Source organism: Zeugodacus cucurbitae, chromosome 3, assembly GCF_028554725.1.
Source record: "Zeugodacus cucurbitae isolate PBARC_wt_2022May chromosome 3, idZeuCucr1.2, whole genome shotgun sequence".
NCBI classification, from domain to species: Eukaryota; Metazoa; Arthropoda; class Insecta; order Diptera; family Tephritidae; genus Zeugodacus; species Zeugodacus cucurbitae.
Window position 1 is genome coordinate 17,138,798 of NC_071668.1, and position 18,224 is coordinate 17,157,021.

An 18,224-nucleotide genomic window follows, 5' to 3' on the forward strand; every position below is an offset into this window, starting at 1 on the left:
ATTTCCTTAATATACCAACCGGAATCGTAAGTGTCAGTTCTAGGGATTTCATTTGAAAATATCGGTTTTTAAGAATCAATCACCATAACTTTACTAACACACGATTTATGAAAGGTTCTACCAAATTTATTAAACCAAATCCGTAGGACCTCAGACTGCGACTGGGTACAGACAAAAAACTTTTTCATAGCAAGAATACTCTCAGAAGTTTTATCTTGTCGGCCAATATTGGATATGAAAATCCTGTGTTGGGAATCGGACATGCGTAGTGAAAGGTTTATCACCATTGGATGCTGTTCCTAGATAGAGCATAGAATAATCTTCCTAAAGTACATTAAACCCCACAAAAATTAGTTTGTATACTTTAAGTTCGTCTGACTATCGCGTTCACTGTCTGAACAATTTAAAGTTCTTTAAATGGACTGAACTATATCAATGTCGTCGTATAACTCGTCCAGCTCATTGTTCCATCGTCTGCGGTATTCGCTGTTTGATATGTTCTGAGGACCATATGTAAATCTTGCGCAAAACCTTTCTCTCGAAAACCCCAAGAGTCGTCTCATTGGATTTTGTCATCGTCCACGCTTCAGCGCCATACATCAGGACGATAATAATAAACGACTTGTAGAGTTTGATTTTGGTTCGTCGAGAGAGGGCTTTACTTGTCAATTGCCTACTCAGTCCTAAGTAGTACATGTTGGCAAGAGTGATTCTGCGTTGGATTTCCAGGCTGACATTATAACGGGTGATTTTTTTGAGGTTAGGATTTTCATGCATTAGTATTTGACAGATCACGTGGGATTTCAGACATGGTGTCAAAGAGAAAGATGCTCAGTATGCTTTGACATTTCATCATGAATAGACTTACTAACGAGCAACGCTTGCAAATCATTGAATTTTATTACCAAAATCAGTGTTCGGTTCGACAAATCGAAAAATCGACAAATCGACAAATTTTGTTCAGCGATGAGGCTCATTTCTGGTTGAATGGCTACGTAAATAAGCAAAATTGCCGCATTTGGGGTGAAGAGCAACCAGAAGCCGTTCAAGAACTGCCCATGCATCCCGAAAAATGCACTGTTTGGTGTGGTTTGTACGCTGGTGGAATCATTGGACCGTATTTTTTCAAAGATGCTGTTGGACGCAACGTTACGGTGAATGGCGATCGCTATCGTTCGATGCTAACAAACTTTTTGTTGCCAAAAATGGAAGAACTGAACTTGGTTGACATGTGGTTTCAACAAGATGGCGCTACATGCCACACAGCTCGCGATTCTATGGCCATTTTGAGGGAAAACTTCGGAGAACAATTCATCTCAAGAAATGGACCCGTAAGTTGGCCACCAAGATCATGCGATTTAACGCCTTTAGACTATTTTTTGTGGGGCTACGTCAAGTCTAAAGTCTACAGAAATAAGCCAGCAACTATTCCAGCTTTGGAAGACAACATTTCCGAAGAAATTCGGGCTATTCCGGCCGAAATGCTCGAAAAAGTTGCCCAAAATTGGACTTTCCGAATGGACCACCTAAGACGCAGCCGCGGTCAACATTTAAATGAAATTATCTTCAAAAAGTAAATGTCATGAACCAATGTAACGTTTCAAATAAAGAACCGATGAGATTTTGCAAATTTTATGCGTTTTTTTTTTTTTTAAAGTTATCAAGCTCTTAAAAAATCACCCTTTATATACCAATATAATAGATTTTTTTCAAAAATACCAAAGCTAAAAGCTCTGTTCGAAATATTCAAAAATAAGAGGGAACATCCCAATTCGTTCAAACAGAAATGAAGCCTTCCATGACATTAAGCTTCGTGCATATAAACTAATTTCTCCGTTGGTCTTTCTAAATAGGCTGTAAATTGGGTCAGTCATTTATCTACATTAATCACTGCAATTCTACAAAAAAATAAAAGCCTTGAAGTACCAAGTAGTCAAATATAAATCGGTTTAAAACTTTCCCTTTCTTTAAAACATATAAGTAATTTGAACTGAAAAGCGCTGCTGGGGTTCAATAGGGCTGTGTTGGAGATAATTATATGCATGGAATTCATTTATCACCAACACTAATGATGAGTCTAACTTAATTTAAGTGTATTCGTAGAAATAAGAAAAAGTGCAAAATTATACAAATAGCGCCCACAACACGAAATATACGAGTGTACACTCTGGATACAAAAAACACTAAAAACCGCCTGCGGTGCATTATGTAGGAAAATACTAACTTTTTTTACTAAGATGTTATTGCGTCACAGAGACGCTTTTGTAAAGGGAACATTTTTGTAGGTTAGCAAAACAAAAGTTTTCAGTTCAAGTGCATGACCTGGATTAGCGCCAAAATATAGTGCACACATGAATGCAATAACAACAGCAATAACACGAAAGCAAGCTGCAGAGGTTGCCGAGGTAGCTTTAATCTATTTATGCATGAATGCATTACCTTAAAAAGCAAAAAGAAGCGTTGCGATTATGACGTCAGTAAGCTATAACAGAAATACTTTGAAATTACGGAAATGCATTTTATGGAGATGAATGGCGGAAGAAAAGGAAATCTTAGCAGATACTTGTGAAACTTTAAGGCGACTAACAATTCAAAGTAAGAATTTTTTGTAGATTCGAGGTTATTAGTAAGGAAAAAAATTTCAAAGTCAAAGGTGATGTGATCTTCATTAGATCGAATACAACCTTGAAGCTTCAAAGCTTTTTGACTTAAAATTTGTCACAGCTTTTGATAGCTTTCTGACCGTTTTAGATCCACTCAACATACGAATGAACAATGCTAATGTTTATGATATTATCATCTTGTCCCTCTTTTCTGTACATATCTACCATATAAGTTTCCATATCCTTAAACTTAGAGATCGAAGATCCCATAGGGAATACGCTTCGAATAACCAGTCGAATTCAGTACTCGTTAACCAGTCAAACCTACATTTACTGAGATCAGCTCTAGGAGAAAGTTGAAGCTCTAACTATTCGAGGAACATACAGAGGAAACCCAGAGTTCCGAGGTTCAAAGGTTCCGTAAATCCTTCAAAGTCGGTTGAACTTGCATTAAAGGTTTACTGAAATGTAATGTAGTAATCAAAGAAGTAGTATTTTAAAATCTAATCCATTGCAGTTGGGGGACAAAACGTACTCAATTCCTTGTGATCAACTGGATCGACTTTTTCTCTGACTTCTAGTAGTCGATTAAGTTTTTGTATTAACAGATGTTCCTTTAACATCCTTTATTAATTCTTCTGGATATATTTTGCCTCCTCATCACCTCACAATGGACTTAACATAAACATTATTTCTTTGAGCGTATACCGCGATAATTCATCAACTTTCGAGCAATGATTATTTAAAAACAATATTTCGATATATGGTCTTCGCCCTCAAGCTACTTCTTTCAATCAAAGAGTGCCGCACATCAAAATCACCGTCGAAATGAAAGCAAATTATTATATTTTTCAAAGTAACATAAAAAATGTGTTTAAAAATAAACTTTTCGTTACTTCATCATAATGATCGTCTACAAAATTACTCTAGTTAACCGTTTGTGGTAAGATACTACGATTATATATTACCGACTGCCGTTTGACCTCAACCGCAAACGATTTGAGAAGCAAAGCCGCCAATGCCGATGGCTTTTTGACGGATGTTCGGGTATTAATATGTTAGCGATTAGATGGTTTTGACCGCTTATAATTATGAACGGCTGGCGAATTAACGAAAATATGTGGTAGGAGGTAAATTGCGAATTATATGAATGTATGGGGCAAGAGGTTAGTGGAAAACCCCACAAAGTATGATATGTGATAGACAACTAGCAATATGTACAAATAATTGACTTGATATTGGCGAATCTGCAGACTTGCGGTAGACAAAAATAATAAACCGTTTTAACTTTTAATAATACTCCAAATTTTTCCTAGTCTTTACTATATTATATTCTGCCTATTTGCCTATAGATGTGCAAACTGCGGACATTTATGATTTCATAGCTTTGAATTATCACATATTTTACTTGCTGCAACTTTGTTTTTTTTTTTTAACATAAAAATAGCGTAAAAACATTAGTTGCAGCAATGACTTGTATAGCTGCTGAAAAGGCTTGCGAAAATGATTAATGATTTTGGGAATAGTTGTGAAAAATTAGCTTGTCATTATGTAAGAAAACGTGAATGAAGCTTCCTCTTCACACCAAAAAGACAACGAGTTTTTTTTTTTTGTTGAGTATAATTCAAAGTAGTCAGAAAAAAATAGAGACAAAAAGCTGACAAATGACTTACTGAGCTTAGAAAGTTAAGTGCTAGGATTATATTACAAGTAGTCTTAAAAGCTGGAGAACTTTTGATATTGATGTAGTAGAATAAACTGTCCTCATTCAAGTATATTAATACCTCAGGTATTAATTTGTTTTCATATTCAGAGGTTCTCTAAAGTTTAATCTGTTTTAGTTTCTATTTCACATAAAATATTTTGTCAATCAAGCCGATACTGTTTACATCTCGAGCCTGCAGAATATGCTAAAATCGACTACCTTCTTTGAATTTAAACTAGATTGAATCTCAATATCAGCAGTTCCCGGACATATAAACCGAGACTCAACCCACACTGGACGTCTTTCAAGACGTTTTTTCTTGTCTGATACGACATCATCAGCTTCATATGTGACAACCCACACCGAACAGGACGAGACAAAAACGCCTAGCGAACGGGTTTGTGCTGGAGCAAAATACGTGTTTATGTCTTATTAGTCAAAGACGTTTTTGACTAATCCGGTGTGGGTTGACTGTTTTGGGATCCATTTAACGGAAACCAAACCTGGGAAGCTCTCGAGTCCAAAGAACTAACTAAAATTGTATACATCCGTGAAAAGTATCCCAGTTTGGATATCAATATCAGTGGTTTCATGGAGTTATGGCAATGTCGGTACTCAAAGACCGTTAAATTAGAAAAATAGAACGCCTAGTATAGGAAGGAAAAGGTTAACTGGGACCTTTACAAAACATCAATGCTTCCGACATCTCCTAAATTTATTGATGAGGAGCTCTTCTATTAATGATAATTTGTCTTTTTCTATATTGTCAGTTAACGTAAAGTAAGTTAAGCCCCTGTTCCACCAAGTAATAGTCACACTTTCAGCACATTCGTCAAAATCTGATCAATAGTAAGCGGATATAAAAACAAATTGTTATACAAACTTCCCATTGTAAATAATTCGCGTCTTCCTTCGGGGCATCGGCACTTGTTACTAGAGAGTTCATATTTATTATGGTTGTTGGCTTTGTTGGTATGCAAATTTTAAGTATTTCGTATATCATCACATTTGTGTCAATTGCGTTGGAAGAGCCCACCCTTTTTCTTTTTTGACGACCTTCTTCTCGCTCTCTCTCTCTAAGGCAGTCCAAGTTAACCTCTTCCAACAATCACTTTATAGAGTTAAGCACTTTGTAAATCCATTGAGTAAAAAGAAAGCTTTTACCACACTCAACAGCATGACTTTTGAAAAATAATATGGCTGATAGAAATACTTGAAGACTTGGCTTGACGCTGGAAATCGGCAAATAATGCTGTTAATTGTCGTAATAATTTTTACACCCGCCTCAAATCAACACTTCAGCACTTAACTGAACACGCAAGAAATGAGCGGTGCGGAAAGGTATGTAAATGACAACAAAATGAATAGAGATAACAGTTGGGAACTCTCTTGCATATGTGTTTTTGCAGACATCTTGAGATATTTGAAGATTGAAGAGATTATATAAAATAATAAAAGGTCACACAATCGGGATAAAAATAGTGAGGATTATGGAGTAAATTATATGTTTTATACAGACGACCGGATTTATGAGCCTCGATACTTGTATTAAAACTTTTGTTCAGACATTTTATCTGAATCTTTTATCGTATTACGAAAATCTCAGAATCCAGAATACTTGATGTGACTTCCTTTTACTAACTAACCACGTTCACTTCCTTCTCACTCAGACCTCAGACGCTTTTTCCAACTACAGTAAGTTTTTCTGGGCTTGAATCGTATCTAAATATCTCGACAAAAGCGATAGATAACCCGAAATATTAGTGCACAACGAAAACCTCGTCTACCTATTAAGAAATTACAAAACGAAACTACAAATTACTGAATTTTACAACAATCAAACAACAAGTTTACCGATTTATTAGCATTAAAGTAGTAAATTCGCGGAATCGATTACCGTAACGAACCTTCAAAAATCGTAATATTTGTGGAATTTTTTACATTTTTTTCTTCATTATACAAATACTCATTCGTAATGCGAGTGCTAACAAAGTACGAGTACTCATTGACGAATATTTGATTACGACCAATAAGTTACCACTTAAACATTAAACCGAAAATCTTTTCGCTATGTTATTGAGAGCTTTTTGAAATGTTTAGATGAGACGACAAAAAAATTGTAAGTGCACGGTGGTATATTGTGGAACAAATCTTGGGTTAATTTTTTTTTTAAATATAATATAAAATAATTTCAGATTTTAAAATAAAGCTTCAACCATTATGATTTTATTCATTAAAAAACTATGTGCGATATCATCTTAAAACTCTTTCCGTCAGGAACACTTAGACTAAAGCCGATGCATTTGGGGTTTCGGAGAACCCTTAAATGGTTAGTTCTATCAAATTTAGGTCATCGTATGTACCTTGAAGAATTCTGATGCCATTTTGACCAAGATATACTTTATTGGTCTCTTCTTGACTTAAGCACTAGCAATGAAGATCTTCCAATTGGGTAGGTGAGATACCGGATACTGAAATATTATACTGGATACATCTTGAAGTCTAGGCCAATACCTGTTCCTTTAACCTAATTTTTTTATAGATCTCCTTTTCTATTAGCCTATTTGAAATTGCATAGGATCTGGATATACCTAGGTAATAACAATTCGATAGTTGTTATAGTCTATTCGTTAAACCCGAATTATATAAAGGATTCCTCTAATTTTATTGAAGTAGCGACATGAAGCATTCTTTCAAATATTTTTGAAAAATGGTATCGAATGACAACCTTAGGCCCATAAAAATCCAGATCCGTATCGGTTGCGTAGATTGGTCTGACGTGGGAGGGGTATTCATCTTGTTGTCTTATTCTGTCTTATACTTTCTCATAATCTTTCAAGATATGTTTATTATCTTTCCTTGGCGTAAAATCGCTCGATCTCGAAGTAATAAAATATCAAGATGCTTTAATGTATCGATAACCAATACATTGCCAAATCTTCTATGCAGTCTTTGAAAAGATTTTGATAGGCGACAATCCAACAACGAAACATTGTGCGCCGAAAAACCTATATAACGGTATGTACTTCAAAATAACTATGCCACAAATTGCATAAACGATTGCAAATTGTCTGTATATAATAACTTTTTTCTACCACAAAGAGATTAAACAAGACTTGATGGACTCTTTTATGAGTCAATTACAAAGTGTACCGAACAAAAAGAAACAACAAAAATATCAAAAGGACGAGAAAAACATAAGATTAATCCAAAGAATTTTGATCAAAAAAGAATCGATAACCAAAACACAAAATCAACAGAAAATAGTGAAAAATTAAGACTTAAATACCATCTAAATGATAACCTAAAGAATGTAAGTAAAACGTTAGATTAAACTTTACGAACACACATGTAGCACATTTTAGAAACAAATAAGAGTTTATGAACATTAATTTGGCAATACAATCAATAATATGTAGTTTTGTATGCAAAATAAAGTAATAAAAACTAAGAAAAATTCGACTGTGAAACTCATAAAGTTCGTGGAAAGCAAAAAATTACCGAAATTAGATAAGCCAGTGTGGCAAATGCATTAAAGCATAAAGTAAAAAATACATATACACAGGTGTTTTTGTTGTTTTACCGGTATATGGAAGTTTATTTTTAAATTTTTAAAGCATTCGAAGATTTATGGCTATGACGAATTGCTTACAGCAGCATTTCCTCTATTATAATTTTTATATTGATTTTTTATGGAGAAATTTTTTCAAAGGTCGCTCTCAAAATAGCTAATAGCGGAAGTGAACGAATGTCTTGATAAATCCAGAGTAACTAAAATTATGACATATAAGCGGTAAATTGGTAGACTAAATTTTGTAGACTTCCCCTAAAAAATAAAAAAATAATAGGAACAAAATCGAAGTAATCCCCAAATTGTTGCAGAGACCAGGAATCAGACAGCAAGCGATAAAAAAGTAGGAACTCAGTAGCATCATCTATACTTTTGTAGTACTTGACCCTACCAGAAATGATTTTGAGTTAGGCTCAACCCACGCCGGATTAGTCAAAAACGTATTTGACTAAGAAGACATAAAACCGAACAAGACATGCGTTTCTGTCTCGTCTTGTTCTGTGTGGATTGTCACATATGAAGCTATGGGCTGTTGCCGTATCAAGCAAGTAAATACGTCTTACCTATCCAGTGTGGGTTGAGCCTTAATTTTTGATTAATTTTTTTGGAAACTTTACTCATTTTTTTAATTTTTTTGGAAACTTTACTCATTTTACCAAACTTTGTATAAATTGAAAAACAAAAGGTACAAACTGGACTCAATGGCTTCTATAAATCCCATGTTTCGCTTGAGATGTTATGAACGAAACCCCATTTGTTCAGACTTAGATCATTTAGGCATTCCAAATTGCATTTTCTTATTTCGATTTCGAATATCGGTTCTGTAACATAATACCCATGAAAAATTCTGCATTTGATCGAAGATATCAACCATTAATTCAAGAAATGACCTTTCAACTTCTGCTGCTAAGATCAGTAGACTATAGATCAGTGTATATATCTCACTTTAAATATATTGCCTGATCTGGGAGATGTGTAGTTTTCCTTTTCAAATCGGGTTCCACTTATTCGCTTAATCGTCATCGTATTAGTCTTTCTTTTGTAGAAAGAGTCTCTGAGTAGCAGGAGACGGAATCCTAGCTTTCGTGGGAGATCTAGATCATTCACTTAATATTCCAAAGCAACTTTTTCTCAAATATCCCAACGTTTCAATGTTGTCATAGTACCGTTTAAGGATACTTCGGTAATATTGATTCCAAGACTCACTATAGCTGAGTCATGAACCTTGTTTGTCTGAAATACCCGAATATGGAAACATATCTCTTGAGACACAGTCAGCGCAAACTTCAGTCTTCAAGGAACAAATTTTATCGGGGAAGTTCCACCAGAGCTTCCGCTTTTTATTTCATGACCCAATCGTTTGTAAAACATTAGGTTTAGGTATGTATGTTATTGGCATTCAACCGTTTAGCCGATTATAGCCGAATGAGAGCGCGCCACTATTCTCTTTCCTTCGCAGTTCGGCGTCAGTTGGAGATTCCAAGTGTAACCAGGTCGCTCTCCACCTGGTCCCTCCAATGGAGTGGAGGTCTTCCCCTTCCTCGGCTTCCTCCGGCGAGTACTGCATCGAACACTTTCAGGGCTGGAGTGTTTTCGTCCATTCGGACAACATGACCTAGCCAGCGTAGCCGCTGTCTTTTTATTCGCTGAACTATGTCAATGTCGTCGTATAACTCGTACATCTCATCGTCGTCTGCGGTATTCGCCGTTGCCAATGTTCTGAGGACCATAAATCTTGCGCAAAATTTTCCTCTCGAAAACTCCTAGTGTCGTCTCATCTGATGTTGACATCGTCCAAGCTTCTGCACCGTAGAGCAGGACGGGAATGATAAGCGACTTGTAGAGCTTGATTTTGGTTCGTCGAGAGAGGACTTTACTGTTCAATTGCCTACTCAGTCCAAAGTAGCACCTGTTGGCAAGAGTTATTCTGCGCTGGATTTCGAGCCTGACATTGTTCGTGTTGTTGATGCTGGTTCCCAGGTATACGAAATTATCTACAACTTCAAAGTTATGACAGTCAACAGTGACGTGGGAGCCAAGACGCGAATGCGCCGACTGTTTGCTTGATGACAGGAGATATTTCGTCTTGTCCTCATTCACCTCCAGACCCATTCGTTTCGACTCCTTATCCATGCGGGAAAAAGCAGAACAAACGGCGCGGTTGTTGCTTCCGATGATATATATATCATCGGCGTACGCCAGGAGCTGTACACTCTTGTAGAAGATTGTACCTTCTCGGTTTAGCTCATATAATTTTTTCCAGCATCAGGTTAAAGAAGTCGCACGATAGTGAGTCACCTTGTCTGAAACCTCGTTTGGTATCGAACGGCTCGGTGAGGTCCTTCCCAATCTTGACGGAGCTTTTGGTGTTGCTCAACGTCAACTTACACAGACGTATTAGTTTTGCGGGGATACCAAATTCACACATCGCGGCATAAAGGCAGCTCCTTTTCGTGCTGTCGAAAGCAGCTTTAAAATCGACAAAAGGGTGGTGTGCGTCGATCCTATTTTCACGGGTCTTCTACAAGATTTGGAGCATGGCGAATATCTGGTCCATGGTGGATTTTCCAGGTCTAAAGCCACACTGATAAGGTCCAATCAGTTTGTTGACGGTGGGCTTAAGTCCTTTACACAGTACGCTCGATATAACCTTATAGGCGATATTTAGGAGGCGTATCCCACGGTAATTGGATTGTTGGATTTTTATGGATTGGGCAGAGCACACTGAGATTCCAATCGTCAGGCATGCTTTCTTCCGACCATATTTTGCAAAGAAGCTGATGCATGCACCTTATCAGTTCTTCGCCGCCGTATTTGAATAGCTCAGCCGGTAATCTATCGGCCCCCGCCGCTTTGTTGTTCTTCAAGCGGGTAATTGCTATTCGAATTTTTTCATGGTCGGGTAATGGGATATGTAGTCATCGTCATCGATTGGGGAATCGGGTTCGCCATCTCCTGGTGTTGTACTTTCACTGCCATTCAGCAAGTCGGAGAAGTGTTCCCTCCATAATCCCAGTATGCCCAGGACTTCGGTTACCAGATTACCATCTTGGTCTCTACATAAGGATACTCCGGTCTTTAAGCCTTCGTTAAGTTGCTTCATTTTTTCGTAAAATTTTCGAGCATTACCTCACGCATTTCCGCCTCTTTCTTTTTTTGTCTGCAGATGCGGTTAGGTTAGCATTAAATTGGTTTCTGAACACAACGATTTTGTTGTTATAGCGATTTTCTAGAAATTGTTAAGTTAATTGTCATCTAGGACATCTAACGGGTGGTCCAGGAAACGAGCTTTTTATTTATTATAGTTTTTAACTGTCCATCCGACTAGTTGAATCCGGAAGACACCTAGACTAACACATCTTGTGTTGTAATTCATTTACATAGACACAAGCAGGTGCATCAATTAAACTCCATAATGGCGCTATTATGATTGCCCAATATTTAATCACCGTCGCATAAACGAAGATCCACTAAAGAATGCATGCAACATTCAGTATACAACAGCAATAACTCTATTAACGAACGCATATTCGTCGAATCACCAAATTCCAGCGCAACACTTGAAGCGCAGCTCAGCAGCTGAGCAAAGCCGCAAATGTTGGTGTGTTTTTGAACGCTTCGCATGATTAGCCGTTAGCCGCCAGTTTGAGTATACGAATGTGGATGCCACAATCAATTTGCGCTTGCAACACACCGTTAAATGCAATTTATCGCACACACGGACGGACAGACGCGCATAGAATGCACCGAAAAAGGCGAAACGACAGCTCAGCCCACAGACGGACGCGCTCACGCATGCGCAATATGCGCTCGGAGGCTGGCATCGCTTAATTGCCGTTGTAGTATTTTAATGCAACTTCTAATTTTGGTTGGTGTTGTTGTTGTTTCGAACCTTTGAAAACCACATTTTTCCTCCTATATGTATATATAGAAATACGATTACGAAAAAAAACAGGAAATTCGACATGCAACATGCGCACACGTGCAATCTGTCATAATTCGGGGAGCAAGCAGCGATTTTGGAGTGGCATGCCACAACAACAAGTTGTTAACGTTGAGATAGTTGTTGTTAGTATTATTTTTCTCGTCGCTGAGAAAAGAAAAAGAAGAAGAGCAGCATACCAGGTGCAAGGAAAATGTTGCGATGTGGAAAAGAGTGGAAACCGAACAAAAACAACAACAAGTTTGGGGAGCTGCCACCTGCGCCACCGCAGTTTCAACTTAGTTGTTGTTGTCATTGTTGCACTGCATTAAGTGCAATTTAAGCACATCATCATTATTGGCAATTGCACTACAAAGCAACAACAACAGCACATGAATGCTTATCTTCTGCCACAATATGCGTGCTGCGCGTACGACGAGTAAGTGGCAACAATCTACTTAAGTGCGTTGCAACAGCGGCAACACCGGCAACACACCGCTGCAATAACTGCACTTGCCATTCTCTCTCCACTTAACGTTGCGGCCAATTAGTAAAATTTTGCACGCATTTTTTAAACAACTACATTTCCCCCTCTCTCCATCCATGCAACATTCACATTGTTCGCCACTTATGAGTGCCGTTGTTGTTGTTATTATTATTATTGTTGCGGTTGCATCTTTTTTACGATTATTGCTGCAGTTGCAGTTTTTTCATGCCTTTTGGCTGTGGTCAGCAAGCGTCTTTTGTTGCAATTTTCTGGTTGGTGTTGTTTACTTGTTGTTGGCGCCTACCGCTGTGACGTAATTGCGATTTTTATGTCTTTTATGTTATTGGCGTGACTCGTCAGCAGCAGCAGCAGCAGTGTGGTATGTCACACGAAAAAAACAATAATTAATAGTTAGTAATTGCTAGATTGTGACATTAAGAAAGTAGCTGATGCTCAGGATGACGCAGATGATTCAGTGGTGAGGTTCTTAATGAATACATATACATATGTTTCGAAGTATGTGTTTCATGGAAGTGGTTAAATAATACAAGCTTCCAATAAGGAAAGCCATCACTTGATTAACTTGTTTCTCTCCAACATTACTTAAGACCTTAAACTCATATATAGCTAACCTCTAAAGAAATCTCTGAAGCATTTATACTCTATAAGCAGTAATGGCTTAAGAAAACAATGAAACTGTAAGGTTTTCGAGAATTATAATAATAGCGCTAGCTATATACTAGAACCAAAAATTACTAGCCCCAACCGTTTTCATATTGTTTTCTCAAGGTATTCTAAAAACTTTTTCAGAGGTCTTAGATACTTGTTTCACATTTGTATCAAACTAAAAGTAATCTTAATCTTCTCGGGGAGGCATTTTCATCTCCCGACTTCAAATTTGGTATCCAATGTCCGGATTCTTTTATGGTAATTGTAATATATATATATATAGGAACCGCTTTAAGCGATTATAGCCGAATCCACCAGAGCGCGCCACTCATTCCTCCTTTTTGCTTTTTGGCGCCAACTGGAAACACCAAGTGAAGCCAGGTCACTTTCCACTTGCTCTTTCTATCGGTGTGGAAGTCGTCCTCTTCCGCGGCTTCCTCCAGCGGGTACTGCATCGAATACCTTCAGAGCTGGAGTGTTTTGTTTAGAGGACCATAAATCTTGCGCAAAACCTTTCTCTCGAAAACCCCAAGAGTCGTCTCATCGAATGTTGTCATCGTCCACGCTTCAGCGCCATACATCAGGACGGGAATAATGAGCGACTTGTAGAGTTTGGTTTTTGTTCGTCGAGACTTTACTTTTCAATTGCCTACTCAGTCCAAAGTAGCACCTGTTGGCAAGAGTGATTCTGTGTTGGATTTCAAGGCTGACATTGTTGGTGTTGTTAATGCTGGTTCCCAGATAAACGAAACTATCTACTACTTCGAAGTTATGACTGTCAACAGTGACGTGGGAGCTAAGACGCGAGTGCGCTGACTGTTTGTTTGATGACAGGAGATATTTCGTCTTGTCCTCATTCACCACCAGACCCATACGCTTCGCTTCTTTATCTAGTCTGGAAAACGCAGAACAAACGGCGCGGTTGTTGCTTCCGATGATATCAATATCATCGGCATACGCCAGGATCTGTACACTCTTGTAGAAGATTGTACCCTCTCTATTTAGTTCTGCAGCTCGTATTATTTTTTCCAGCAATAGATTAAAGAAGTCGCACGATAGTGAGTCACCATGTCTGAAGCCTCGTTTGGTATCGAACGGCTCGGAGAGATCCTTCCCGATCCTGACGGAGCTTTTGGTGTTGCTCAACGTCAGCTTACATAGCCGTATTAGTTTTGCAGGGATACCAAATTCAGACATCGCGGCATAAAGGCAGCTCCTTGTCGTGCTATCGAAGGCAGCTTTAAAATCGATAAAAATGGTGAGTATAGATTCTTCTCTCTCGGGTCTTTTCCAAGATTTGGCGCATGGTGAATATCTGGTCCATTGTCGATTTTCCAGGTCTAAAGCCACACTGATAAGGTCCAATCAGTTTGTTGACGCTGGGCTTTAGTCTTTCACACAATACGCTCGATAGAACCTTATAGGCGATATTTAGGAGGCTTATTCCACGGTAATTGGCACAGTTTGTGGGATCTCCCTTCTTATGGATTGGGCAGAGCACACTAAGATTCCAATCGTCAGGCATGCTTTCTTCCGACCATATTCTACAAAGAAGCTGATGCATGCACCTTATCAGTTCCTCGCCGCCGTATTTGAATAGCTCGCCCGGTAATTGTAATATAGACCTCGAAAATGTTCGGGATCGATTTAGTTATATTTATTTTTTTATTATTTGTGTATGAATAAAATAAATACTCGTCCTAGGCCTAAAAAGGTCATACTAAGTATAATAATTACATCCTAGAAAAATTAATTCCAAATAGAAAATGATTATCCAGATCTGGTTGACTATATTCACGAACTAAAAGATCTCTGAAAGATAGCTTCAAAAGTTTGTAGAAAGTAGTTACTTTTGGACAGTGGATTACAGGGAGTTTCAACTGTCAGGCCCTTCCAAAAATATGGTACAAAAGAATACATATGATGACAGTGTTCTTTAAATTATATTTCCCCATGTTTTGACTCACAATAATCAGAATAAATTTCTTGGTAGTAATAAAAGCTTTTGGAAAATAGAATTAATGATCAATTACTATTACTACCGAAATTCGCAGTCAGTGGCGTCAATTTTAAGAGCGCTACTTACAAAGCGATGAGGCTCATTTCTGGCTCATGAATGGTTTCGGTAAAATGGTTGTGGTAAAAATATGCGTTATTGGACAGACAGTAATCCACACGTACTCCATGAGTCACCATTGTATCTCGAAAAAATTACGGTTTGGTGCGATTTATGGGTCGGCGGCGTCATTGGGCCTTGCTTCGCTACCGTTCAATGATAACTAAATATTTTTGGCCCGAATTGGACGATATGGACTTGGACAATATGTGTTAACAACAGGACGGCGCCACAAGCCACACAACGAATATCTCAATCGATTTATTGAAAACCAAGTTTGGTGAACGAAATGGCCCAGTCATTTGGCCACCTTGGTCGTGCGATTTGACGCCGTTAGACTATCTCCTGTGGAGCTACGTCGAGTCTATGGTCTGTGCCAACTAGCCTGCGACGATTGATGAACTTCGTACGAATATCGAATGTGAAATTGCAAAAAATGTCTTTTCACAGGGATATAGAATTCCATTTATATCCCAAACCGTTTTTGTTTTATTATTATACTTTTGGAGCTTTCTATCTGATGGAATTAATACGATTGCTCTATGAGTGCAACAGGCTAACTTCTTCATGTAATGAGCTGTAAAATAGCGAATCGAAGGCGGCATACATTAACATAATATTTTTTTTATTTTTACTCCTGGAAAAGCCGGTCTTTAGCTTACCCCTAATAAGGGTTGCCAAAGAAAACGGAAAATTAATGTCTGCCATAAGATGACTTCAGTAGACTTTGGAGCAGATTACAAGTTCACTATTCACAAACCATATGAGGTTAAGAGTCAGTCCAGGATTTGTCTAAGGTATACTTTAAGACACTAAATATATTTTTCTCTTTGTTAATAGATATTTTTTCTGTTTAATGACTCTAGTGTTAAAGGGCTTGGTTCAGTCAACATCAGCACGAAAAGCCCTGTTTGCGAAGGATGAATCAGAGGACGAAATTATTTTGTCAAAATGTAAAGATAATCATATATTTGTGCTTAAAAGAGGGATATTCGATTCATTCAACTTTACTTCCGCCATTTATAAAGCCTTTTTTGAGAGCTCTAAACCCTTTACCGGAGTTTATTTATCTTCCTCCTCAAACTATTTGAAATATGAAGTATGAAGCTCGTATATACAATTACTTCGCATAATTGTCACTCCACTCATTCAAAAAATGTCTCGAATTTTTTCGCAAATTCCCCCCACGTCACTTCTTTCTCTACCAGATGAAAAGAAAAACACCACATTTTGCAGCCGTCCGCCGGGTGCGCGCGCATAATTGAAATTTAAGTGTTTCGCGCATGCGCGTCATACACGATTGGAATTGTCATTAATTTCGTTACGACTGATTAACTTTTGATTTATTTTCATTTTGCCAATATTTTTTTGTCTCTTCGCCATTTTGTTGTTCGTGCACAAATTGCTGGTAGCAAATATCGGCAAGCCTACCTGGCTACTGGCACTTTATTGCCACAATTACACCCCACTCATGTCCGCAATGCGCGTTGATTCGTTACAGTGGGGAGAAAAGAAATGCATACAAAAAAAAAATAAAATAAAATGGAAATTGCGAAAAGCAACCAATTTGGGTAGTTGCAGTTATGCGGTGACTACAGCGGGCATTCCCAGTTGTCGATTTACATGCATATGTGCATAAATATACCGTTAATAGCCATGTGGCAGGTCCATATAATTGCAGTTTGCTGCTGTGTGCGAAGCGAATTTTTGCAATTTTTTACTGTTATTTTTTGGATTTTTTTTGCGGTTTTTGCAATTTTTTACCGTTATTTTTTGGTTTTCTTTTTTTCTTGATTTTTTTTTTTGTAATTTCTTTTTTATGATTTTTTTATACCAAATTTTCATTTTTTCCTCCTCTGCGGTCATTACAAACACACACATTTGCATTTATCTTTTCACTTACACTACTACACATACATACATACACACACACTCATATTGCATTTATTTATTTATTTTTGGCACTCACCTGCAACATTAATTCGCGCAATTTATCCAAATCGTCGCCATGTGACCTTGTCGGCAGATAACGTCCCTCGCATGGTTGCTGCTGCCACGCCAACAACACCAACAACACAGGCAACAGCCACAAGCCGAGACTGAGTGATGGCGCTGAGGCAACACCGACGCCACCGCGGCGACATTTCACTTGAGCGCTGGCGCTGCCGCCATTGCTGCTGCTGCTGCTGCTGCACATAGTTCCACTCTGTTTCTTGTTGATTTTGTGTTGCTGTTTGTTGTTGTTGCGACGAATTGCCAGTTGTACTGTTACCATTGTGTTTCCGGTTGGTTTTATTGGGCGACGTGTGGCGAAAATTTCACTTTTATTGAGATTCCCTCTGCAGACTATGTTTCTGTTTCTGTTGTTGTTGCTGATGCGTGTCGCCGTTGGCTCGGTGGTTTTGTGACTTTGTGACGTTGTTATTGTTGCTGCTGCTAGACTATTGTCGTTGTTGGCTTCCCCAAATGGCGCCGAATTTTCGCTACAATTCAATTGCTGACTACACTACACTTTCTGCTGTTGTTGTTTTAGTTTTTTTTTATTTCGCCTCTCCAAGCTGTTGGAATTTTCTTTGTTGTTGTTTGTTTTTAGTTTTTCAAGTTTTCGGCGCAATAATGCGAATTGTTGCCAACAACAAAAAAAAAATCAAATACGCCCAACACGTAAGTAAAAGCGGCAGGAAGAGTGTAGAAGAAAAGGAAAAAGAAGAAAAAATTGTAATTAATTGTTTTGCCTCACAAGTGACTAAATGCCAACATATGTAGTTACATCTGGTCATATGCGGCTATAAATGTAACACATGTACTTCATATAAACTCGTTTATTTATTACCTAATTCATGACTTAACAATATTGTTGTGATACACAAATGAAAATATATACAGTGTGGTGCAGAAGAGTGTGATGTGCTTATTAAATACTTTAATACATACCTACATATGTAAACATGAAGACAAATATATGAACATCTGTATTGCACTAGTCTCTTTTATTGCTTGTTGACTGCTTTAGCTACTAGTCCCGTTATTTTCTATGTGAGTGGTCAACAGATCTCTCCTATATTTTCTATAGTACTATACATTTATCTTCTTCTCTTTATTTTTTTTTTCTGTATGCTTAAGATAGTAGTCATGTTCTTTTCTAATAGAG

The 18,224-nt window shown here is 37.8% G+C and overlaps 1 protein-coding gene across 4 annotated transcripts in view; it reads right to left on the reverse strand.

Annotated features, from left to right (window-relative positions):
- LOC128919707 (uncharacterized) overlaps positions 1-18,224 on the reverse strand; it is a 35,933-nt gene that overhangs the window by 7,874 nt on the left and 9,835 nt on the right. For 2 of the 4 annotated variants that reach the window (XM_054227328.1, XM_054227327.1), the window contains exon 2: positions 17,043-17,644. In XM_054227328.1, coding sequence (XP_054083303.1) covers positions 17,043-17,348 — 306 coding nt within the window. In that variant the 5' untranslated portion in view covers positions 17,349-17,644. The remainder of the gene's footprint in view (positions 1-17,042; positions 17,645-18,224) is intronic. The other 2 variants (XM_054227329.1, XM_054227330.1) reach the window with 1 other exon arrangement.